Source organism: Cetorhinus maximus, chromosome 5 (genome assembly GCF_964194155.1).
Source record: "Cetorhinus maximus chromosome 5, sCetMax3.hap1.1, whole genome shotgun sequence".
In the NCBI taxonomy this organism is placed as follows: domain Eukaryota; kingdom Metazoa; phylum Chordata; class Chondrichthyes; order Lamniformes; family Cetorhinidae; genus Cetorhinus; species Cetorhinus maximus.
In genome coordinates this window covers 152,016,826-152,042,699 of record NC_135883.1, presented here as the reverse complement: position 1 = coordinate 152,042,699, position 25,874 = coordinate 152,016,826, and the positions used below count along the sequence as shown (strand labels likewise).

The 25,874-nt window shown below is 42.5% G+C and overlaps 1 protein-coding gene across 3 annotated transcripts in view; it reads left to right on the top strand.

Annotated features, from left to right (window-relative positions):
- The window catches only part of slc4a1ap (solute carrier family 4 member 1 adaptor protein), a 161,515-nt gene that overhangs the window by 35,713 nt on the left and 99,928 nt on the right, over nt 1–25,874 (top strand). For all 3 annotated transcript variants that reach the window (XM_078542708.1, XM_078542710.1, XM_078542709.1), the window contains exon 5: nt 22,248–22,308. In XM_078542708.1, coding sequence (XP_078398834.1) covers nt 22,248–22,308 — 61 coding nt within the window. The remainder of the gene's footprint in view (nt 1–22,247; nt 22,309–25,874) is intronic.

The following is a 25,874-nucleotide window of genomic DNA, read 5'->3' as shown; positions in this document are numbered from 1 at the left end:
TCAGAGCCACTAGAAGTAAAGTCCAATAGACTGCTAAGTAGTGCGCCAATTAGTTTCAAACCTGCCAGAATATCCAGATGTCCTTCAACACAAGAAATGTCAGGGACATGTTTTTGAGGATCAGAAAGGCAACAGGTCCATCAGCAAAGAAAGTGGCTCCATTGGAAACAAAGACAGGGGAGATCATCACCAACTGCAATAAACAGTTGGAGAGATGGGTGGAACACTACCTTCAGTTGTACTGTAGGGAGAACACTGTCACTGAGGAAGCTCTGGACACCATAGAAAGTTTGCCTGTCATGGCAGAGCTGGATATCAACTCCACAGAGGAGAAGCTTAGCAAAGCTATTGACTCGCATGCCATGCGTAAAGTTCCAGGTACTGAGAACACCAAACCTGAGTTTACCAAGCCTGCATTCTCAACGCAGTTCTCTACTGTGGTAAGACCCGGACAATATATGCTAGGCAGGAGAAAAGGCTGAACAGCTTCCACTATTGCTGTCTCAGATATATCCTCGGCATCTCCAGACAGGACAAGATCACCAACTCCAGTCCTGGAGCATGTTAATTCCATCATCTTACTGCTATGATCTAGTTAGGGGCCATTAATATTTAAAAAGAAACCCAAACTCCTTGTTTTAACCAATAGAACTATGCAACAAGATTTCACTTTTGTTTCACAAAACACACAAACTTCATTGTATCTAGAACAAATTAAACAAAGCAAATACAATAAAGTTAACATTATGGTTTATACCCACATCTACCATACCCTAGGTTTGCTTCTTACTTTCCCCAAGAATTCTCTTATAAGACACATCAGTCTTAAAAGTTATTTACTTCCTTGGGGACCACCCATAAGGATGTCACTGTCCTCTGAAGAATTCTTCTCAGCTCCAGCTATTTTCAGACGTAAAACTTTCATTTACCATCTCTTGGCTGTGGATGTCTCGGTACCTAATTCTGGTTACTTTCCTAATCCTTCCAAGCTAATGTGCTTGTTGCTTTCTTTGCCACAAAACTCTGTAGAGGACCACTGTGGATTCTCCTTCTAGTTTCAAACTAGGCAATCTTCAAGCTTCTGTTTCCCCCATAAAATTCAAACAGATTAAGCCTCATTCGTATTCCACACGGTGAATGATGAAGGTAGTTTTTTACTCTGCTTACAGTGCAGATCTATCTGTCATTTACTTTGGATATCTTCTTTCAGTGAGCTGCAAACCACATACTGTCCCAACTAACTAACTCTTTCAGCAAACAGCCTGATAAATTGAAACCAGAAAACCTTCCTAAACTTCACCCATGTTTATGACGATGTAGCCTGCTGTGGGATGTCCTCAAACCGACCTTTAGTTAATTATCCCTCATTTACAATTTCTTCTTTTGATCTGATTATGTAAATGGGTTTTACAACCTTCCAGAGTTCACTGCTTTTAAACCAATTTAACCATTAACAAGATATTTGCAACAATACACTCATTGTTAAACCAACGCAGTCTGTGCTTGCTTAGCCACATTCATCGGATGGATGATGAATGTATGTTCAAAGACCCTCTGTACACTGAATTAACTGCTGGGTCACGAGATTCTGGGCATACATACCTCTGCTACAAGGACCCTGCAAGCAGACATAAAGATGGCAGATATTGACCCTGACAAGTGGGAGACAGTCACTGATGGTCATGACCTCTCGAGGCTGACTGTTTGGAAAGGCATTGGAAGGGTCAAGCAAAAACAAAGTTCAGCTGGCTGAGAAGAGGACTCAGAGAAAACGGAGGCCAGTGAATCGTGCATCTTCTCAGCCCACTGGCCCACCGATGTCCTTCCGGAAAGGAAACTTGCCACTCCAGCCCTTGAGTTCAGTCTTGCCTTCAGAGTGGCGTCACCCTCCATTGTTCTAAGAGGATAGATTTAAGGAAAGTTTATGAGCCCAAAAGTAGCTATCTATGAAGCACTGTGGGCGATCAGCAGCGGAATTACCACCACAGTCTGTAATGTCATGTCCAACACATCAACGTTTGCCAGTACAGAACTTGAATATTGCTGAAAAGAGAGACATGTTGCCAAAGCTTTTCACCTTGCACTCATCAGGACAAGTGCAGGAATGTTAAATTTCAAATGATCACAACGATTTATACCACAGGAGAATAGGTGCTGATTGCTTAGCAAGTTGACTCTGGCCAAGGTGTTGCCTTTAGTTAAGGATGCGATGGGGAACTAGAGGTGCCTCAAGCACCTGGGTACATTAATTCAAAAAAAGAACAAGGCTTGAAAATATTCCATAATAAAAACAGAAAATGCTGGAAAAACTCAGCAGGTCTGACAGCATCTGTGGAGAGAGAAACAGTTAATGGCATCTGTGGGGAGAGAAACAGAGTTAACATTTCGAGTCCATATGACCCTGCTTCAGAGCTAAAGAAGTAGAAATGTGATGAAATTTATACTGTTTAAAGGGAGTGGAGCAGGTAAAGCTGGATAGAAGGCCAGCGATAGGTGGGGGCACAGGAGAACTTGACAAAGATGTCGTGGACAAAAAGACAAAGGGAGTGTTAATGGTAGTGGTAATGGCTAAAGAAGGTGCTGATTGTGGATAAAGATAAGAAAGCAGAATGTGCTAATAGCAGAACAAGGGAAAACACTCTGTGGAAGAACAGCATGAACAAGTGACAGATGGCCCTTTTGGGGGTGGGTTGTGGGGAAGGGGGCCGTGGCTGGGGGAAAAAGGATAGAAAAAGAAAAAGAGGGGATTTTAAAAAGGGGACAAAACAATGAATGAATGAATAAATAAGAATAAGTAGAAAAAAATAAAGATACATTTTTTAAAAGGGTTTAAAAAAAGGGTGAGGATAGAAGAGAGAGTTCATGGCCTGAAGTTATTGAACTCAATGTTACGCCTGAAGGCTGTAAAGTGCCTAATCAGAAGATGAGGTGCTGTTCCTCCAGTTTGCATTGGGCTTCACTTGGACATTGCAGCAGGCCAAGGATGGACATGTGAGCATGAAAGCATGAAATGACAAGTAGCAGGAAGGTCTGGGTCATGCTTGCAGACAGACCGAAGGTGTTCCACAAAACGGTCGCCCAGTCTGCGTTTGGTCTCCCCAATGTAAAGGACACCCCATTGGGAGCAGCGAATGTAGTGGACCAAATTGAAGGAGGTGCAAGTGAAGCACTGCTTCACCTGAAAGGAGTGTTTGGCCCCTTGGATGGTGAGGAGGGAGCAGGTAAAGGGGCAGGTATTTCACCTCCTGCGATTGCGTGGGAAGGTACCGTGGGAAAGGAATGAGGTGTTGGGGGTGATGGAGGAGTGGATCAGGGTGTCACAGAGGGAATGGTCCCTACGGAATGCTGACATGGGGGGTGAGGGGATGTGTTTGGTGGTGGTATCCTGTTGGAGTTGGTGGAAATGGTGGAGGATGATCCTTTGAACGCGGAGGCTGGGAGGGAGGGGAAGAAGAGGGCAGAGGTGCGGGAGATGAGTCGGACACGGTTGAGGGCCCTGTCAACCACAGTGGGTGGGAAATCTCAGTTAAGGAAGAAGAAAGACATGTCAGAAGCGCTGTTTTGGAACGTGGCATCATTGGAACAGATGCGCCAGAGACAAAGGAACTGAGAGAATGGGATGGAGTCCTTACAGGAAGCAGGGTATGAAGAGCTGTAGTTAAGGTAGCTGTGGAAGTCGGTGGGTTTGTAATGAGTATTGGTGGACAGTCTATCATTAGAAATAGAGACAGAGAGGTCAAAGAAGAGAAGGGAAGTGTCGGAGATGGACCATGTGAAGGTGATAGAGGGGTGGAAATTGGAAGCAAAATTTATAAATTTTTCCAGGTCCAGTTGAGAAAATATTCCACTTGTTTGCAGAGAACAGGTCCCTGTGTATGAATGTATGTCACTTTTGGCAAGCGTAAATGAGTAACATTACAACCTCGACCGATTACTTTAAATTGGTTACTAGTGTAGCCATTTGTGCACTCAGGATTGTACAGCAAGTGCTGCCTAATCACAGAATCACATCTAATAGCCGATGTTTTGTTTTGCGTTTTGCAAATGCAAATGATTAAGCCAGATTTTTCATGCTGCTGCTATGCAGTGGCTACGCAAGTGGTATTTTCCACTGACAGGATGCTGCCATCAGTACAAAAAGACGCTTGGCCTACCACAAAATTGAGCAACATAGAACCGTAGATCCATAGAAAAGTTACGGCACAGAAAGGGGCCATTCAGCCCATCGTGTCCACAACAGCCATACAAAGAGGAAAAAAGCTAGCCGCTCATTTTTAATTTCACTTTCCACCACCTTTACAGCACTTCAAATGCAGATCCAGGTACCTTGTAAATGAGTTGAACATTTCAACCTCAACCACCAATTTAGACGGTGAATCCCAGATGCCCACCACCCTCTGGGTGAAAAAGTTTTTCCTCATGTCCCCTCTAATCGTTCTACCAATCACCTTAAATCTATGCCACCTGGTAATTGACCCCTCAGCTAGAGGAAATAAATCTTTCTGTCTACCCTATCTAGGACCCTGATAATTTTGTACACCTCAATTAGGTCTCCCCTCAGCCTCCTCTGTTCTAAGGAAAACAACCCTAGCCTGTCCAATTTTTCTTCAGAGTTGCAATTTTCAAGCCCTGGCAACATTCTTGTAAATCTCCTCTGTCCTCTCTCCAGAGCAATTATGTCCTTTCTGTAATATGGTGACCAGAGTTGTAAACAAAATTCCAGCTGTGGCCCAACCAGAGTTTTATATATTTCCATCATTACATCCCTGCTTTTGTATTCAATAGCTCATCCAATAAAGGAAAGCATTCCATATGCTTTCTTTACCACCTTATCCATCTGTCCTGCCACCTTCAGGGACCTGTGGACATGCACTCCAAAGTCTCTCACTTCCTAAACCGCACTCAATATCCTCCCATCTATGAGTATTCCTTTCCTTTGTTTGCCCTCCCAAATTCATTACCCCTCACTTCTCTAGATTGGGTTCAGTGTACCACTCAACCAAACCATTGATATCATTCTGGAGACAACTATGCTGCCAATTTTTGTGTCATCGGCAAATTTCCCAATCATGCCTCCCACATTTAAGTCCAAATCATGCATATGTACAACAAACAGCAAGGACCCCAACACTGAGCCCTATGGAACGTCACTGGAAATATCCAGGCTTGGGCTGATGTGGCGAGTAACATTTGCGCCACACAAGTACCAAGCAATGACCATCTCCAACAAAAAAGAATCTAACCATCACCCCTTGACGTTCAAGGGCACTTCCATCACTGAACTCCCTATTATCAACATCCTGGGGGCTACCATTGACCATAAACTGAACTGGACTTGCCATATAAATACTGTTGCTAGAAGAGGCTAGGAATCGTGCAACAAGTAACTCGCCTCCTGATTCCCCCAAAGCCTGTCCACCATCTACAAGGCATAAGTCAGGATTGTGGTGGAATACTCCCCACTTGCCTGGATGAGTGCAGCTCCCACAACACTCAAGAAGCTTGACACCGTCCAGGACAATGCAGTCCGCTTGACTGGCACCATATCCACAAACATTCACTCCCTCCACCACCGACGCACAGTAGCAGCAGTGTGTACCATCTACAAGATGCAATGCAGGAATTCACCAGGGCTCCCTAGACAGCACCTTCCAAACCCACGACCACTACCACCTAGGAGAACAAGGGCAGCAGATAGATGGGAACACCACCACCTGGAAGTTCCCCTCCAAGCCACTCACCATCCTGACTTGGAAATATATCACCATTCCTTTACTGTCACTGGGCCAAAATCCTGGAACTCCCTTCCTAACAGCACTGTGGGTGTACCTACATCACATGGACTGCGGCAGTTCAAGAAGGCAGCTCACCACCACCTTCTCAAGGGCAACTAGGAGTGGGCAATAAACGCTGGCCCAGGCAGTGAAGTCCACACCCTGTGACTGAATTTTAAAAACTCATCCATCGACCATTACCCTTTATTTCCTTTCACTGAGACAACTTTTTGATCCAACTCACCAGTTTCCCCTATATCCCATGGGATCTCATTTTTCTGACCAGTGTGCCATGTGAGACCTTGTCAAATGCCTTACTAAAATCCATGTAGACAACATCCACTGCACTACCCTCATCAATCCTCCTTGTTAACTTCCTCAAAAAATTCTATTAAGTGAGTAAGACATGATCTTTCCCTGACAAAACCATGCTGACTATCTCTGATCAATCCGTGCCTTTTTAAGTGACAGTTTACCCTCTCTCTCAGAATTCATTCCAGTAATTTGTCCGTCACTGAATTCAGACTGACTGGCCTGTATCCTTTGCACCCTTTTTAAATATGGGTACGTTTGCAGACCTCCAATCCTTTGGTACCTCGGTTGTATCTCGTGAGGGTTAGAAAATGTCCCTCAGAGCATCTACTATTTCCTCCTTGACTTCCTTTAACAACCTGGGATACAATACATCCGGCCCTGGTGATTTATCCACCTTCAAGGATGCCAGTCCCTCCAGTACTTCCTCCCTCATTATGCTCATTGTATCTAATATTTCACACTCCTCCTCATTAACTAGAATGTCTGCATCATCCCTTTCCTCAGTGAAGAAGACAAAGTACTCATTGAGAACCCTGTCCACACCTTCAGCATCTACACACGAGTTACCATGTACATTTCTGAAGGATCCCTACCCTTTCCTTAGTTACTCTCTTGCTCTTAATGTACTGGTAAAACATCTTTGGGTTTTCTTTGCTTTTACCTGCCAATATTTTTTCATATCTTCTCTTTGCTTTCCTAATTTCCATTTTTACTTCACCCCTGTACTTTCTATACTCTTAGGCTTTCTACAGTATTAAACTATTTGTGACTGTCATAAGCTCTGTCTTTCTGCTTTATCTTACTCTGTATGCTTCTGGGTAACCAGGGGGCTCTAGATTTGGCAGTACCACCCTTTTTCTTTGTGGGGACATGTCTACATTGTGCTCATAGAATCTCGCTTTTGAATGTCTCCCACTGAATTGACACTCTTTTCCCTTCTAGTAGCTGTATCCAGTCCAGTTTCACCAGTTCACCTCTCAGCTTTATAAAATTTGTCTTACCACCCCCCACCACCCCCAACCATAGTGATGCTAATTGTAACTGTATCATGGTCACCATCTCCAAAATGGTCCCCCACTGCTACTTCATCTACTTGCCCAGCTTCATTTCCTAAGGCTAAATGTAGAATTGCGTCCCGTCTCACTAGGCTTGTTACATGTTGAAAAAGTTCTCTTGAATGCAGTTCAAGAAATTTGTGCCCTCTGTGCCCTTTACACTGTTTATATCCCAATTGATATTAGAGTAATTGAAGCATCCAACTAATACTGCCCTATTACTTTTGCACTCAGAAATTTGCCTACATATTTGCTCTTCTAACTCCCTTCCACTATTTTGGGGGTGTATAGCACACTCCTATCAATATGGCTGCTCCTTTTTTTTTGTTTATGAGCTCAATCCATATGGCCTCATTTGGTGTTTAATTTCTTATAATACCCCTTCCCACAGCTGTAATTGTTTCTTTACCCAAAAATGCTACACACCACCTTTTTTTATCCCCTCTCTATCCTGCTTGAAAATCTATATCCAGGGACATTGAGCTGTCATTTTTGCCCCTCTTCAAGTCAAGTTTCCGTTTTAGCAATGAAATCAGGCTACCATGTGTCTATCTGTGCCCTCAGCTCATCAGCTTTATTTGCTATACTCCTTGCATTTACATATACACCCTTTAACACTGCCAAGTTCCTGTGCTGTACACTTTTTAACTTGCACTGCTTCTGTCTTTCAGAGCCACTCACTAATTCTTCATCGCCGCTTCCCTTCTCTGAATTTGCCTTCAGGTTCCCTGCCCCCTGCCAATCTAGTTTAAACCAACCCGCACACCCCACTCCCACAGCACCAGCAAACTTCCCTGCGAGGATATTCATCGCAGTCCTGTTCAGATGCAGACCGTTCAGCTTGCACAAGACCTTCCCCAGACCCAGTCCCAATGCCTGAGAAATCTAATGCCCTCCTTCCTACACCAGCTTTCCAGCCGCATATTCAATTGCTCTAGTCTTCCATTTCTACACCCACTTGCACATGAGACTGTAATCCTGAGATTACTGCTTTCGAGGTCCTGCTTTTCACAATCTCCTCCCTAGCTCCCGAAATCTGCTTTCAGGACCTCATCACCTTCCCTACCTAATTCATTGGTACCAAAGGGGACCATGACTTCTGGCTGATCACCCTCCCCAAGAAGAATGTCCTGCAGCTGCACCGTGACATTCTTGACCCTGGCACCAGGGAGGCAACACACCACCCTGGCGTCATGTCTGTCTGTTCCCCTAACTAACAAACCCTTTATCACTACTGCTCTTCTCCTCTTCTTCATCCCTTCCTGCGCAACATACAAACATACGAATTATGAGCAGGAGTAGGCTACTCAGCCCCTCGAGCCTGCTCTGCCATTCACTAATATCATGGCTGATCTGATTGTAACCTCAACCCCACATTCCTGCCTACCTCCAATAACCTTTCACGTCCTTGTTAACCAAGAATCTACCTAGCCCTGCCTTTAAAACATTCAAAGACTCTGCTTCCACTGCCTCTTGAGAAAAAAAGTTCCAAAGACTCTCAACCCTTTCAGAGAAAAAAATTCCCCTCATCTCTGTCTTAAATGAGTGTCCTCTTATTTTTATACAGTGAACCCTAGTTCTAGATTCTCCCACAAGAGGAAATATCTTCTCCACATCCACCCTGTTAGGATCCCTCAGGATCTTAAAGTTTCAATTCAGTCGCCTCTTACTCTTCTGAATTCCAGTGGCTGCAAGCCTCACCTGTCCAGCCTTTTCTCATAGGACAACCTGTCCATTCCTGGTATTAGCCTAGTAAACTTTTTCTAAACTGCTTCTAACGCATTTACATCTTTCTTTAAATAAGGAGACCAGTACTGTGAGCAATAGTCCAGATATGACCTCACTAATGCCCTGTACAACTGAAGAATAACCTCCCTACTTTTGTAATCAATTCCCCTCACAATAAATGATAACCTATTAGCTTTCCTAATTACTTGCTGTACCTGCATACTAACCTTTTGAGGTTCCTGCATTAGGATACCCAGATCCCTCTGAATCTCAGAGCCCTGCAATCTCTTACCGTTTAAATAATAACCTTTTTTATTCTTCCTGCCAAAATGAACGATTTCACATTTGCCCACATTATACTCCATTTGCCAGATCTTTGCCCACTCTCTTAACCTACCTATGTCACTTTGTAGCCTCCTTACGTCCTCTTCACAATTTACTTTCCTACCTATCTTTGTGTCATCAGCAAATGTAGCAACCATTCCTTCGGTCCGTCATCCAAGTCATTGATATGAATTGTAAAAAGTTGAGGCCCCAGCACCGATCCCACTCATTATATCCTGCCAACCAGAAAAAGCCCCATTTATGCCAACTCTCTGTTTCCTGTTAGCTAGCCAATCTCCTATCGATGCCAAAATGTCACCCTGTACACCATGAGCTTTTATTTTCTGCAATAACCTTTGATGTGGCACTTTATCAAATGCCTTCTGGAAAGTACAGTACCAGTTCCGCTTTATCCACAGCACATGATTCCTTCAAAGAACGCCAATAAATTGGTTAAATATGATTTCCCTTTTACAAAACCATGTTGACTCTGCCTGATTGTCTTGAATTTTTCTAAGTGCCCTGTTATAACATCTTTAATAATAGCTTTTAACGTTTTCCCTATGACAGATGTTAAGCTAACGCCTGTAGTTTCCTGCTTTCTTTCTCCCTTCATTTTTGAATAAAGGAGTTATATTTGCTCTTTTCCAATCGTGGAACTTTGGCCAAATATAGGGAATTTTGGAAAATTAAAACCAATGCATCAACTATCTCACTAGCCACTTCTTTCAAGACCTTAGTGTGAAATCCATCCGGAACCAGAGATTTGTCAGCCCACAGCCCCAACAGTTTGCCCAATACCACTTTTCTGGTGTTTGTAATTTTCCCACGTTCCTCCCTCCCTTCCATTTCCTGATATACAGCTTTTTCCGGGATGTTACTTGTGTCCTCAGTGAAGACCAAAGCAAAATACCTATTTAATTCATCCGCCATGTCCCTACTTTCCATTATCAATTCCCCAGACACACTCCAAGACCAACGCTCACTTTGTTAACTCTTTTCTTATTTAAATGTCTATAAAAACTCGTACTATCTGCCTTTATATTACTAGCTAGCTTTCTCGCATACTCTAATTTTTCCCGTCTTCTTAATCTTTTTCTCATTCTTTGCTGTTCTTTATATTCTTTCCAGTCTTCTGACCTGCCACCCATGTTTGCGTAATTATACGCTTTTACTTTAAGTTTGATACTGTCATTAACTTTTTTACTTAACCACGGATGGTGGGCCCATCCCTTGGAATTTATCTTTCTCATTGGAATGTATCTATTCTGTGTATCTGAAATATCCCTTTAAATGTCTATCACTGAACTCCTATTGACCTATCCCTTAACCTCGTTTGCCAGTTCACTTTAGCTAGCTCTGCTTTCATGCCCTCATAATTGCCCTTATTTAAGTTTAAAATACTAGTTTTGGACACACTCGTTTCTCCCTCAAAATGAATGCAAAATTCAATCATATTATGATCACTGCTACCTAGGGGTGCCTTCACTAGGAGGTCATCAATTAATCCTATCTCCCACACAGTCTTTGGGCCATGCATTCATTTTTCTAATCTTATTTGTCCTATGCCAATTTGCATGTGGATTATTACTTTTGAAGTTCTGTTTCTTAATTTGGTGCCTAGCTCGTCATACTGACTATGCAGAGCCTCCTCCCTTATCCTGTCTATGTCATTTGTCCCTACATCGGCCATGACCGCTGGATCTTCTCCCCACCACCCACCACCAATGCGAGCTCCTCTCCAGCCCTGAGCAGATGTCCTGAACCCTGGCACCGGGCATGCAACATAGCCATCTGGCCTCTCGCTCTTTGCTCCAGAGAACAATGTTGTCAATCTCCCTTACTATACTTTCCCATACTACCATTACATTTCTTTTTTCCCCCGCCACTTGGATGGCTTCCTGCACTATGGTGCCATGATCGGTTTGCTCATCCACCCTGCAGCCCCCATTCTCATCCAAACAAGCTGGGAGAACTTCAAACCTGTTGGATAATTGCAGAGACTCTCACTCCCTTACCTGCCTCAGTAACAGTCACACCCTCCTGTCCCTGGCCACCGACCAAATCAGAAGACCCTATCCTAAGTGGTGTGACTGCCTCTTAGTATAAAGTATCCAAGTAACTTTCCCCTTCCCTGATGTGTCACAGAGTCTGCAGCTCAGCCCCAGCTCAATGATTCTGAGCCAAAGTTCCTCAAGCCACAAACACTTACTGCAGACGTGTTTGCCCTGGATCACAATGTTATCCAGGAGCTCCCACATGCTGCAGCCTTGACATATCACCTGTCCTGCCATCCTCAGTGTATTTTAAATAGTTACTTAATTATATTAATCCTTATTTAAGTTGCTTTCTTATGTATTATTAACTTTACCACCAAATTGTGTACTATTTAGAACCTTAGGGATAGAATAGAATTTACCCACTTAGCAGACAGTCAACAAATGGTTAGCTCCTTTCCCTATAGTAGAGCAAGAACCAATTCCTATGGGGTGAGAAAAATAGAAAGAGCAAACAAACAACTCCTCCTCCCCCTAACTCCCCTCTCACCAAACTCCAAGTCTTCGCTCAGTTAGTCGGCTGCACTTGTTTGCCCACTTTGTCCAACAGATTTCTGTGGTGCCACAGATATTGCGTGTGAATTTCAAGCCATACATCCCAACAATTGGCTGATTAAATCAAACATCGTGTTCTTTCAGTTGTTCGCAATAGGCAGAGTACAGACCCTATTCAACCAGCTGAGTCATCTTAGCAATTTTCTCTTTTCAACCATTTTTCACTGCCCTTTACTCCAGCCTTTCCCAAGTCAGAGATCAACTATTGTAAAACATTGATACAAAAGTAAATTACTGCACTTGGGAAGTGTCATTGATCTGAAACATTAACTCTGTTTCTGTCCACAGAGGTTGCCTGACCTAAAGTATTTCCAGTATTTTCTGGTTTTATTGCTGTCAAGCATTCCCTGTCCCTGCCAGCTGGGGGGTTTCGTAGAATGACGTAGAATTTACAGCACACCACCAACAGGTCTATGCCTATGACTGTGCTCCTCAAAAGCCTCCTCACACTTTACTTCATCTCAGCCTATTATCATATTCTATATTCCTTTCTCTCTCGTGTACTTATCTAGTTTCCCCTTAAATGTATTTGTGAATCAGGGCCACCATTTTCCTATTAGTATTGATGAAATGCGCAGAAGAATATTAGGGCACTGCCTCGCTACAGAGCAAGTGATGCACTGGGTTGTATACTGATCCACATCTATCTCAGACGGATGGGATCAAAGGCTGTGTTTGCAAGGGTCCTACGTGATGAGAGCTTTGTCAGTCTGAGTCTATTCCCAGTGGGAATGGGCACACACCACAAAACTCCCTAATTCAGCATCACTCGATAGTGTATTTGCGTTCTTGCTCAAGAATAGCTAAAGGTTGATTGCTGTGGGAAATGGGAAGAATATTGTTCTGATGTTTGGCCTGAAGCGCATTATTATGCCAAAGATTGACCAGAGAGAAAAAAGAGTTAAAATTTCGAGTCCTTATGACTCTTCAGAGCTAAAGAGAAGTAAAAATGTAATGAAATTTATACTGTTTAAGGAGGGGTGGAGTAGATGAAGCTGCATAGAAAGCCAGTGAGAGGCGGAGGCAAAGGAGAGATTGCCAGAGATGTCATAGACAAAAGGACAAAGGGGTGTTAATGATAGTGATACTGGCTAAAGGAGTCCGATGGGCCACATTGCACTTGACTTGAACTTGCTTCTTGTGGACAATGAGATGGAAAGCCCTTCAATTCCCAAGCATGATTAAAGCACACCTTGAAAATTAAGTTTGCAAAAAGAAATTCACGTGGACACGTACAGTACACACATGCACGTGCATGCACACACACAATAATAGCTTTTTTCCCTCATAGTGGAAACCATTGATGCCAAGTCCATCAGTCATCTGAGAACACTTGACTGTCAGCTGAAGGAGAATAATGCAATACTTACTGCCCAACAGCCTGGATTAAGTGTAAAATTTTCCTATGCGTCCCAATTTAAAACTGTCCTGAAGGCAAATCTATGCATATCATATTAAAAGAACTACTGTTGTTGGAGCTCTGCCATGCTGAGAGAAGTTAGCATTGATCTCTGTGAAAAAGGTTTTTAATGGAGGAAATCTGTTCCCTCTCTTCTTGATCTTTAACAACATTTTCAAATACCACAGTGGTATTTTGATAGTCCCAGAATAGCTACTGGCTGATAATATGTCATATATATATTCTGACTGGACTAGTTTAATAAACTATGAGCTAATTGATCCAGTTTGCATAAAGTATGTCGGAGTCAAGTAAATCACTTGTTTGTATCTTGCAGTGAGCTTACCCAGCAAGACTTTTAAAGGTCTTTTACCACCAGGATCCCTTTCTTACAGCCTGCAGCCAGTAACAGTAAATGAACCAAGCAAGAAAAATTGTATGGGATCTGTCTTTGTTTAAAACTTTCTTTAAGGTGGGATGGCAGTGAAGGCAACGAGATGTTTGATCCATAAGATAAAAGCAAAATACTGCGGATGCTGGAAATCTGAAACAAAAACTGAAAATGCTGGAAAAACTCAGCAGGTCTAACAGCATCTGTGGGGAGAAAAAAAGAGTTAACGTTTCGAGTCCTTATGACTCTTCTTCAGAGCTAAAGAGAAGTAAAAATGTAATGAAATTTATACTGTTTAAGGAGGGGTGGAGTATGTGAAGCTGGATAGAAGGCCAGTGAGAGATGGAGGCAAAGGAGAGATTGCCAGAGATGTCATGGACAAAAGGGCAAAGGGGTGTTAATGATAGTGATACTGGCTAAAGGAGGTGCTGATGGTGGCATTAAGATCAGAAAGCAGAATGTGATAAAGGCAGGACAAGGGTAAGCACTCTGGAAAGAACAACATGAACAAGTGACAGATGGTCCTTGTGAGGGTGGGGTGGGGGGAGGGGACGGTGGTGGAAAAAAGATTGAAAATAGGATAAAACAATGAATAAAAATGAAAATAAATAAAAATGATAATAGAAGTAAGTGGATGAAAAATTAAAATTTAAAAATTGAAATTAAGAAATAAGAATGAATATTGAAAAAAGGGGGTGAGGATGGAGGAGAGAATTCATGATCTGAAGTTGTTGAACTCAATGTTAAGTCCGGAAGGGTGTAAAATGCCTAGAAGATGAGGTGCTATTCCTCCAGTTTGCGTTGGGCTTCCCTGGAGCGTTGCAGCAGGCCAAGGACGGACATATGGTCAAGAGAGCAGGATGGGGTGTTGAAATGGCAAGCAATTGGAAAGCCTGGGTCTTGCTTGCGGACAGACCGAGATGATTGATCCAGTTGAATGAAAGATTAATTACTGAAGCATGATATTGCTTCTTGGTATACCCATGGATACTGTTTAGGAGGTGTGGTTTCTGTCATCTTGGGGGAGTAGGGCATTGAAAATATTCATGTTCACTGATGCCCAATGTGTAGTGAGGCATTACAGGAATATATTGACTTGCTTTGATCAGAAGCTGGCAGCCTTGATAATCATTTCCTCTTGGCTTCCTGTTATGTGCATTGAGCTTTGTTGGCAAAGTTTGGTGTGCAAAATCCAGTGGAAGCATTGTTTAGTTTCTGTGAGCTAGACCTTTTCCTAAATCAGATGTCTGTGGGTCCTTGAACATGTCAGTGTTCGGAAATGGGAATAAGTTAAAGAAGTTCAATTGCTAATTATTAGTTAGCAACCTAACCTATTTGGTTGTATAAAAGAGATAACAGGTGAGATAAGTTGGTTGGTAGTTTTATACACTAGAAGTGAAAATTTGTTTGAAGAAGCCAGTCTTGGTCTCAGTCTTTATAGCCAAACAGCTATTGGACCTTAACAGTGGTAGCAGTGCATGGTTGCTGCTTATAAGTAAAAGATTGGAAACTAAGTTTTCTTCAGACAGAAGACTCAGAAGAAGATGATGGCGATATTGACCAAAGAGAGGGCATTGTATTAGTTACAAGACGTTTCTGCCCTAAAATCTTTCAAAAGGGTAGTGATTCCCTGTAAGATAGCTGGAATCAATCATTTCATCAGCACAGATGTAGTATCCAGCATGAAAAAAGCACAAATGAAGCTGGACATGGAAAATGACACCGCCATTGTATTTTGAAAACCTGTGGATTTGCAAGTTACGCAATCTGGACACTACTGTATTCCTTTAACGAAACCTAACTTTTCTACTACGGAGATTAAAGAAGTGCTATTAGCATCAGGGATAGAAATTTGAAAGACAAAAATTTAATTGTGTTAAAATTGCATCGGCAGTTTGTTCACCCTTCTTCGCAAAGATTAAAAATTTTGCTAAGGGATGCAGGAATAAGGGATGGAGAGTATACTAAACTTATAGAGGAGATAAGTAATAGATGTGATATATGTAAGAAATACAGAAGGACACCGTCATCGCCAAAAGTGAGTCTACCCTTAGCGAATGAAGTTGTGGCGATGGATTTAAAGGTGTGGGATAAAGAAAAGAACATTTTTATTTTACATTTTGTAGATTTGGCAACCAGGTTTAGCCAGTTGACAATCATATACAATAAAGAAAAAATAATTGTGGATCAGGTAATGGAGAAGTGGATAGGGACTGTATTGGGACCACCAGTGAAATTCCTAACTGATAATGGGGGGGAATTTGCTAACGTGAGTTCCGGGATATGTGCGAAAACATGAATATAATAGTTATGAATACAGCAGCAGAAAGCCCTTTTAGCAACAGTGTGTGTGAAAGAAATCACACAGTGATAGATGAGATGCTTCGTAAAATATTTTTAGATAGACAAAGCTATAAACTAACATCAGCTCCAGCATGTGCTGTCCATGCCAAGAATTCACCGCAGATGGCTCAGAGCTATAGTCCATATTAATTGTTTTTTGGTGGAAACCCAAAAATTCCTTCAGTCCTGAGTGATCATTCCCACAGCTTGGGAGGGAACTATGGTTAGCTCCACCTTTTCTGAGCATTTAAATGCACTATGCGCAAATGGAAAGGCTTTCCTTAAAGCCGAAGTTTCAGAAATAATTCGGCGAGCTCTAAGACGCAATGTATGACTGTCAGAAACCATTTTCAATCAGAGAGACATGGTATATTTTAAAGGAGAAAGACTTAACAAGTGGAAAGGCCCAGGAAAAATTATAGGTAAAGATGGTAAAACAGTAATTTTACAGCATGGGAACCAGACTACTCGGGTACACTCATCAAGGTTAGCTGGCGCGGATTACAAATTTGTGGGTTCGGAAAGTGTTGTAGGAAGGGATGAGGAACCATGTACTTCTCATACCCATATGTTGCGTGATTGTGAGGACCAGGTAGCTGAAGTTGACAGGGTATCTGAAGATGGAGGCACTAATTCAGACGAACAGGGTGAGACGATTTGTCCCAGAGGACAACTGCCAAAAACTGGCACTAAAGTTACATACTTGCCAGAAGGCCAGTCAGTGGCGGGATGCAACAATTGTAGGTAGAGCTGAGAAGGCCACAAGAAAATATAAAAACTGGTTTAATGTACGAGATAAAGGACAGGAGGTTAGGCCTATGGATTGGGAACATGAAGTACAAAAACGGAAGGCACAGAAATGCAGTATTAGTTAAGATAGTGGGCCTGGGAGTGAACGTGCCTCTAGGAAGAGATCGCGAACTGTTGAAAGAACATCTATAAATGGGAGAGGGAGATCAAACAGTAACAGTCCAGAGCATGATAGAAGGTAGGATAGAGGGCATAGCTTAACAAGGTCAAGGAATATGGCACAGACTAGTAATGCTACAAGGAGCAGAAGCCCTTGTGATCGAGAAGTCTTAGTAGCTTCAAAAAAATTAGACGATAAATTAATGAAGGTTGCCAAACAGCAAGAACTGCATAGTTGGAAAGAATTTGGGGTATCCACAGAGGTGCCAGATAGGGGACTACAAGCTCCGTCTCATAGACGGGTAAGGTGCTTCCTGATGGAACTTATAAAGCTAAAGCCAGGCTAGTGGCACGAGGGTTTGAAGAAAAACTGGATGACCGGGATATAAGAGTAGATTCACCTACGGCAGGAAAAGTTATGCAGAAGATCTTTTTGGCTCTATTAGCTGTTATTCCATTGACATTAAAGCTGCCTTTTTGCAGGGGCATCAACTTTAAAGGGAAGTTTTTTTCCGTCCACTGAAAGAGGCGCCAAGTGCAGAAGGGACTCCCTGGAAGCGAAATAAATGTGTGTAGGGTTTAAATGACGTCTCCAGAGTTTGGTATTTCTCAGTGAGGTCAGTTTTGTTAAAGTTGGGCTGTCTTCAGTTGTAAGCAGACCCGGCAATGTTTTATTGGCACCATGGAAGGAAACTAGCAGGCATCTTTATGATGCATGCAGATGATTTTTTGTGGTAGTATCAAATCTTAGATGGTTGTCATTACTGGGCTCAGAATGGAGTTTAAAATTGGAAGTCAGGCTTCTGGTGCATTTAAGTACATTGGATTGGAAATCAGGCAGAGTGGATCACACATCCTTTTACATCAGCAATCCTACTTGGACAACATGAATCCCATTGCAATTAGTTCTGGTGGGGCCTCCCAGAAAGATACAGCAGCTTCTGAAATGGAAAAAGAGGAATTCAGAAGTCTAATTGGGCAACTCACTTGGCTAGACAAACAAACAAGGCCAGAAGTCACTTTTGACATTTTGGAATTGAGCACTAAAATGAACAATCCCAAGGTTGAAGAAATCATTCGGGCAAACAAAACATTGACAAAATTAAAAATGGAGCAGTGTGTTTTGAAATTCTCATCTTTGGGTGATCTTGGAAAAATGAAACTGTTTAGTAATACATCTTATGCAAATCCACGTGATGGATTTTCAAATGCAGGAGGTATTATAATATTTCTCAAAAAGGCAAATACTGCCCTTTGGCATGGGAATCTAAAAAGATACGAAGAGTTGTAAAAAGTACGTTGGCAGCGGAGATTCTCGCCCTTGTGAAGTGGTAGATATGGCTTTCTTTGTATCAAAGATACTGGCAGAAATTTTAAATGGGAAAGGGTATGCAGGAATGGTAGCTATCGAATGTCTTATAGATAATAAGTCACTATGGGAAAATGTTCACTCTACAAAGTGCGTTAACGAGAAGAGATTACAAATTGACATTGCAAGCTTAAAACAAATGCCCGAGAATAAGGAGATTGCCAAGATTAAATGAATTGATAGCAGCTACCAATTGTCTGACTGCTTCACCAAAAGAGGAGCGAGCTCCAAGAAGTTATTGGAGGTCCTCAAAGAGGGACGTCTTTCACTTTTTAAAAAAAAAACTCCTTTTGTGTGGACATATCTATACATGTGTTCCTTTTTTTTAAGGAGGGGAATAATGTGAATTTATTGAATGAAAAATATATATTGATCTTTAGGTTTTTTATGATTAAGCTTAAGGATTACTTTCTTTTTAAGAAGAGGGGAATCTGTTGGGGAAGGAAACAGTTAAAGGAGTTCAATTGCCAATTATTAGTTAACAGCCTAAGTACCCATTTGGTTTTATGAATGGGATAACAGGTGGTTGGTAGAGTTTTATGCACCAAAAGTAAAACTCTGTTTGAAGAGGCCAGTCTTGGTCTCAGTCTTTATTGCCAAACAGCTATTGGACCTTAACAGTCACCTCCCAAATCTATTCCCATCTTTCCCATACCTCCATGTTTGAATCCCTCCAGAGGGTGAGATGATAGTGACTCGTCTTGACATCAAGGCAGCATTTGACAGAGTGTGGCATCAAGGAACCCTAGAAAAACGGGAGTCAATGGGAACCAGGGGGAAAACTCTCCACTGGCTGGAGTCATAATTAGCACAAAGGAAGATGATTGTGGTGGTTGGAGGTCAGTCACCTCAGCCCCCAGGATATCACTGCAGGTGCTGCTCAGAGCAGTCTTCTAGGCCCAATCATGTTCAGCCACTCCACCATAAGGTCAGAAATGGGGATGTTCACTGATGATTGCACAATGTTCCACACCATTCGCGACTCTTCAGACACTGAAGCAGTCCATGTCCATATGCAGCAAGACCTGGACAGCATTCAGGCTTGGGCTGATAAGTGGCAAGTAACATTCGTGCCACACAAGTGTCAGGTAATGACCATCTGCAACAAGAAAGAATCTAACCATCGCCCCTTGACATCCAATGGCATTACAATCACTGAATCCCCCACTACAAGCATCCTGGGGTAGCCATATAAATAATGTGGCTACAAGAGCAGGTCAGAGGCTGGGAATTCTGTAGTGAGTAGCTCACCTCCCCACCACCCCCCTCCCCCGCCCCCCCCCCCCCCTCCCCCAACCAAAGCCTGTCCACCATCTACAAGGCACAAGTCAGGAGTGTGATGGAATGCTCTCCACTCAACTGGATGAGTGCAGCTCTAACAGCACTTGAAGCTCGACACCATCCAGGACAAAGCACCCCATCCACCATCTTCAACATCCAATCCCTCCACCACCAATGCAAGTGGCAGCAGTGTGTGCCATCAACAAGATGAACTGCAGCATCTCACCAAGGCTCTGACAGCATCTTCCAAACTCAAGACCTCTACCAGCTAGAAGGACAAAAGCAGCCTGCTTTGCAAACAGAATGGTTTGATCCCAGACTATTGTGAGCGAGAAGGTTGGAGTCGGTAACTGCAGATCAGAGTTTGGAGTGGGGACCAAAACAATTGCATCAGTCTTACCAATATTTAATTGAAGGAAATTTCTGCTCATCTAGTACTGGATGTCAGATAAGCTTTCTGATAATTTAGCAACAGTGGAGGAGCTGAAAAAGCTGGTGGTGAGGTAGAGCTGAGTGTTATCAGCATATGTGTGAAAACTAACGCTGTGCCTTCAGATGATGTCGCTGAGAGGCAGCATGTAGATGAGAAATATGAGGGAGCTAAGGATAGACTCTTAAGGGACACCAGAAGTAATGGTGTGGGAGCAGGAAGAGAAGGAAGTGAAAGCAAAATACTGTGGATGCTGGAAATCTGAAATAAAAGCTGGAAAACCTCAGCAGGTCTGGCTGCATCTGTGGTGAGAGAAACAGAGTTAATGCTTAGAGTCCAATATGACTTTTTTTTTGGAATGGGTGAGAAGAAATGATTCTCTGGCTGTGGTTAGATAGATAAAAATGGAACCATGTGAGGGCATACCACACTGCAGAGGTGTTGGAGGCGGATGGTGTGGTCAACCATGTCAAATGTTGCAGACAGGTCCAGAGGGAAAGTTTACCTTCATCACAGTCACACAGAATGTAACTTGTGACTTTGTGAAGAGCTGTAGCAGGAGCGGAAGTCATTTTTTTCTTTCATGGGACATGGGCATTGCTGGCAAGGCTAGCATTTTTATTGCCCATCCCTAACTGCCATTGAGAAAGTGGTGGTGAGCTGGCTGCTTGAACCTCTGCAGTCCATGTGGCCTAGGTGCACTCACAGTGCTGTTAGGGAGGGAGCTCCAGGATCTTGACCCAGCGACTGTGAAGGAATGGCGATATATTTCCAAGTCAGGATGATGTGTGGGCTTGGAGGGGAACTTCCTATGTATCTGCTGCCCTTGTCCTTCTAGATGGCAGCAGTATTGGGTGAAGGTGCTGTCAAAGAAGCCTTGGTGAATTCCTGCAGTGCAGCTTGTAGATGGTACACACTGCTACTACTGTGTTTTGGCGGTGGAGGGCGTGAATGCTTGTGAATGGGGTGCCAATAAAGCAAAAACAGAATTACCTGGAAAAACTCAGCAGGTCTGGCAGCATCGGTGGAGAAGAAAAGAGTTGACGTTTCGAGTCCAACATGACCCTTCAACAGAACTGAAGTATAGTTAGGAGAGGGGTGAAATATAAGCTGGTTTAAGGTGGGGGGCGGGGGGAGAGAGAAGTTGAGGGTGGGGTGGTTGTGGGGACAAGCAAGCAGTGATAGGAGCAGATAATCAAAAGATGTCACAGACAAAAGGATCAAAGCAGGCTGCTTTGTCCTGAATGGTGTCGAGTTTCAAGTGCTGTTGGAGCTGCACTCATCCAAGCAAGTGGAGAATATTCCACCACAATCCTGACTTGTGCTTTGTAGATGGTGGGCAGGCTTTGGGGAGTCAGGAAGTGAGTTACTTGCCACAGGGTTCCTAGCCTGTGACCTGCTCTTTTAGCCACAGTATTTATATGGCGAGTCCAGTTCAGTTTTTGGTCAACGGTAACTCCTGGAAGTTGATGTGGTGGATTCAGTGATGATAATGCCACTGAATGTCAAGGGGCGATGATTAGATTCTCTCTTGTTGGGCATGTTCATTGCCTGGCACTTGTGTGGCGTGAATGTTACTTGCCACATGTCACCCCAAGCTTGAATGCTGTCCAGGTCTTGCTGCATTTGGACATGGACTGCTTCAGTATCCTGAGGAGTTGCGAATGATGCAGAACATCGTGCAATCATCAGTGAGTATCCTCACTTTCTGACCTTATGATGGAAGGAAGGTCATTGACGAAGCAGCTGAAGATGGTTGGCCTAGGAAACTACCCTGAGAAACTCATGCAGCGATGTCCCAGGACTGAGATTTTTGGAGTGAATGGGAATCGGGGGGGAAAACTCTCCACTGGCATACCTAGCACAAAGGAAGGTGGTTGCAGTTTTTAAAGGCCAAGCTAGTGTGCTCCTTGATGTCAAACATTTGGTCAAATGCTGCCTTGATGTCAGGGGCAGTCACTCTCACCTCACCTCTGGTGTTCAGCTCTTTCGTCCATGTTCGGACCAAGGCTGGAATGAGGTGAATTACATAGACATACTGCATAGACAAAGGATCAGAGTTAGAACCTTAAATAAAAACAGAAAGTGCTGGAAAATCTCAGCAGGTCTGGCGGCATCTGTTTGTGTACATAATAGTTGCTGCACTTCATTGTGTATGAGATATCTTTAAGTAATTTCTGAGAGTTTTATAACTACAGATCCTCTTTGCTGTTCCTATGATGTGAATTATGTACCCCTGTATTGTTTATTTAACATAATAAAACCAGAATTTCAAGACATCTGCTATTTGAGCCCTTTCATTTTTTTTTCTTTGCAGGCGAGGAGCTGGAATATGAGTATGATGAGCGTGGCTCTGGTACTTGGGTCTGTCGAGTCAGGTATAGTAGATTTTATCTGAAAAAAGTAATTATTAAAGACACTAGCTTTGTAGCTCTGACTTCATTAAATTACAAGTGATATTTAGTAGAAAAAAAGTTCTTCCCTGGCTAGCTGTAGAATGGTGCTTTGTCTGTCATGTTTGGCTTTCCTTTATTTGCCATCATTCCCCCAGGGGGCAGACAGGAGGCCATTAAACACGAGTCCAGTATCCAGCATTCACACTGCATTACAATCAGAAGCACAGACCCTGGATAATTGTCTCTCTTGTCCTCCCTTAAACTAGTGCAAAGTTGCTAAGATTAATTATAGTGCCCTTACCTCAATCACAGCCAGGGTCAGGCAACTCTGCATAGACAAAGGATCAGCGTTAGAACCTTAAATAAAAGCAGTGCTGGAAAAGCTCAGCAGGCCTGGCAGCATCTGTGGAGACCAAAACAGAGTTAACGTTTCGAGTCCAATATGACTCTATAGAACTAACTTACTCAGTTATGTTCCTGTTCCTCATTAGGCATTGCATAACCCCATGGCTTTCTTTACCTAGCTTGGATGCTTGTGATTTTGCACATTCGGCCGTATTTTGAATGCAAATAAAAGGCCTATTTAGCCCCAATATCTGGCCTCTGTAGCTATTGCAGCTGTTGAGGTCAGTAAGTTTTAGAGTGACAATTAACTTCTTGTGTCAGGAATTCAGAAACTGCGGGGTCCATTCATTCATTCTTTTCAAGAGACTAGAATTGAAACCAAAATTAAGAAAATGTAGGATCCCCTCCCCCACCCCCCACAAGATAGTCTTATCATGTGCTGTGAAATGTGACCCATTATTTCTTAAATTTGCTTATGGCAGAAAGGTGAAATTTGTGCCAAACTTCAGCCAGATTGTTGAGTTTTGATTATATGGATTCTGTGTGTAGCATCTAATTGACTGGTGAGTTTGCGCCAAGTGCTGGCACGTTTTTGTGGTCGACTCCTTGTTGTTTGAATATGTGCTCTAAATGATTTCAATTGGGACCAGACATAAAGCAAAATGGAAATCATAGTATGATCAGATAAAATGATTTAACAAAAGGGAAATCATGTTTGATAAATTTATCAGAGTTTTTGAGGATTTATATAGTCGGATAGAAAAAGGGGAGCCAATACAGTATACTTGGATTTCCAAAAAGCATTCGATAAGGTCCCACACAAAAGGCTAATACATGAGATAAGTGCTCGTGGAGTTGGGGTTGATATATTAGCATGAATAGAGGATTGGTTTATAATGGACAGGAAGCAGAGAGTAGGGATAAATGGGACATTTTCATTTTCAAGTGCCACAAGGGTCAGTACTGGGCCTCAGCTATTTATAATAGATATTCATGGCTTAGGCGAAGAGACTGAGAGTAATGTATCGACGTTTGCTGGCAATACAAAGAATGAGGAATGTGCATATGAATTAAATGGTACAATTTTTGAAAGGTGCAGAAGCAGAGAGACAGTGAGTGTGGTGGGGGCATGGGGGGCGGCGGATGGTTGGAGGGTTCGTGCCTGTGTACACAAGTCTTTGAAGATGACAGGGCAAGTTGAGAAGCCTGTTCAAAATGTATATATAATCCTTGGCTTTTATAATAGATGAAAAGGGTATAAAAGCAAGAAAAAGCTGTGCCAAAATTTTATAAAATACTGTCAGACCTCATCTGGAGAATTCTGTTCAGTTTTCGGCACTGCTGTTTACGAAGGACATCAAGGCCATTGAGCGGATACAGAAGAGATTTGCACCAGGGTTGAGGAACTTCAACTATTTGGAGAGATTGAAGAGCTTGGGTTGTTCTCGCATCAGAGAAGGTTCAGAGGTGTTCAAAATTATGAATGATTTTGATCGAGTAAATAAGGAGAAACTGTTTCTATTGGCAGAAGGGTCGATAGCTAGAGTGATCGGCACTGTACAACTGAAAGTTCAATAGTACAGGTTGTAAAGGAAATATCATTTTTCCCTAATATTACTGTAAGATACTGAAGCAAGCGTGTGTGTGCATGTGTGTCTAATTTAATTAAACTGAAGACAGTCAGACTGCAAGGTTTAAATCATCAAAGGACTTAGGTGTAAAAGGCATTTTGAAATGGAAATGGATGAGCTGACATTTGCATTTGTAGATAGGTTGAGAGGTTTGAATTTCAGAGACATGACCGGAAGGGGGTGGCAGTGATGTAGAGATATTGTCACTGTCATTGTTACTCAGGATAATGCTCTGGGGAACCAGGTTCAAATCCCACCATTACAGATGGTGAAATTTGAATTCAATAAAAAATCTGGAATTTAAAGTCTAATCATGACCATGAAACCATTGTTGATTGTCGTAAAAACCCATCTGGTTAGGGAAGGAAATCTACATGTGACTCCAGACCCATAGTAATGTGGTTGACTTGTAAAAATGCCCTCTGAAATGTCCGAGCAAGCCACTCTGTTCTCAAGGGCAATTAGGGATGGACAATAAGTGCTGGCCCAGCTAGCAACACCCACGTCACATGAACGAATAAAAAAGGAAGTTTTACAACTGGCAAAATTATAAATAAATAAGGCAAAGTTATTAAGTTTATTTTTCCTAGAAGTGCTGACCATAATGACAACATGAAAGATTTTATATCCTGGGAAAGGTAACTTCCAAAGAAGTTATAATAGGTTTTAAAGATTAAAAGGGAGAAAATATGTTTAAGGAAAGGTTGAAAGCTGTATGGGGAGTTGCCATGTGAGACCTTGAAAGGTGGGCTGTACAAAGACAGACTTGTGAAAAGCAGCCTCTAGGCACCCCAGAGAAGTGCTTGCTTTTCAGGAAAGCAAGGTTTTGTTAAAAGCTTTGGAATTCCATTGTCGAGGGAGAGAGAAACTGTGAAATACCTCCCTTATAGCAATAGTTGGTGCCTTGCGGTAATATTACTGGATGTTTTATAGATTAATCATCTTTGGACTGTTGCCTGGAAAAGGGTGTTTTTGTGGGAGTCTAGCTAAGTAGAAATCTTTTGGGAAATGTTGTAAGACTAAATTTAACTGTGTAATTGTAGCCTTGTGTGTTTTAAGTTTTCTTTCCTTTGTTAATAAATGTTTTAATTTAATATTTAAAGTCTCCAAAAGTGGTAGTGGGTTCTTTACTTCTGACTTTAGTGCACATACCTTCTCATAATAAAAATACAAATTGCAAATCAATATGACAGCTTAGCCAAGTTTCCTTTTGGGGTTTGGTCTCCCCGGCAATTGCCACCTGCCATATCCATATCCCTAACCCTAACAACGTATAATGCCTCAAAACCGACAACCTCGGGTCAGGAGGTTCGAGCCATGGGCGGTTTGAGTCAAGCCGGGTCAGGTGGGGGCTCAAGGATTGGTTGGAGCATGGGATTATACCAGTATGCAAGCAGCAAAAGGGATAACTAATCAGGCGCGACAACGCACCAATGGAATGTCTAGCCGAATTGTCCAGTTAAGTTTTTTTTTTATTTTACTCAAATAAAATTGACACATGGCACATTCTAAAAATGTCTGGTTTTCTGAAAACTCCGGCTTTTGGACAGCAGGATTTGAGACCCAACTATA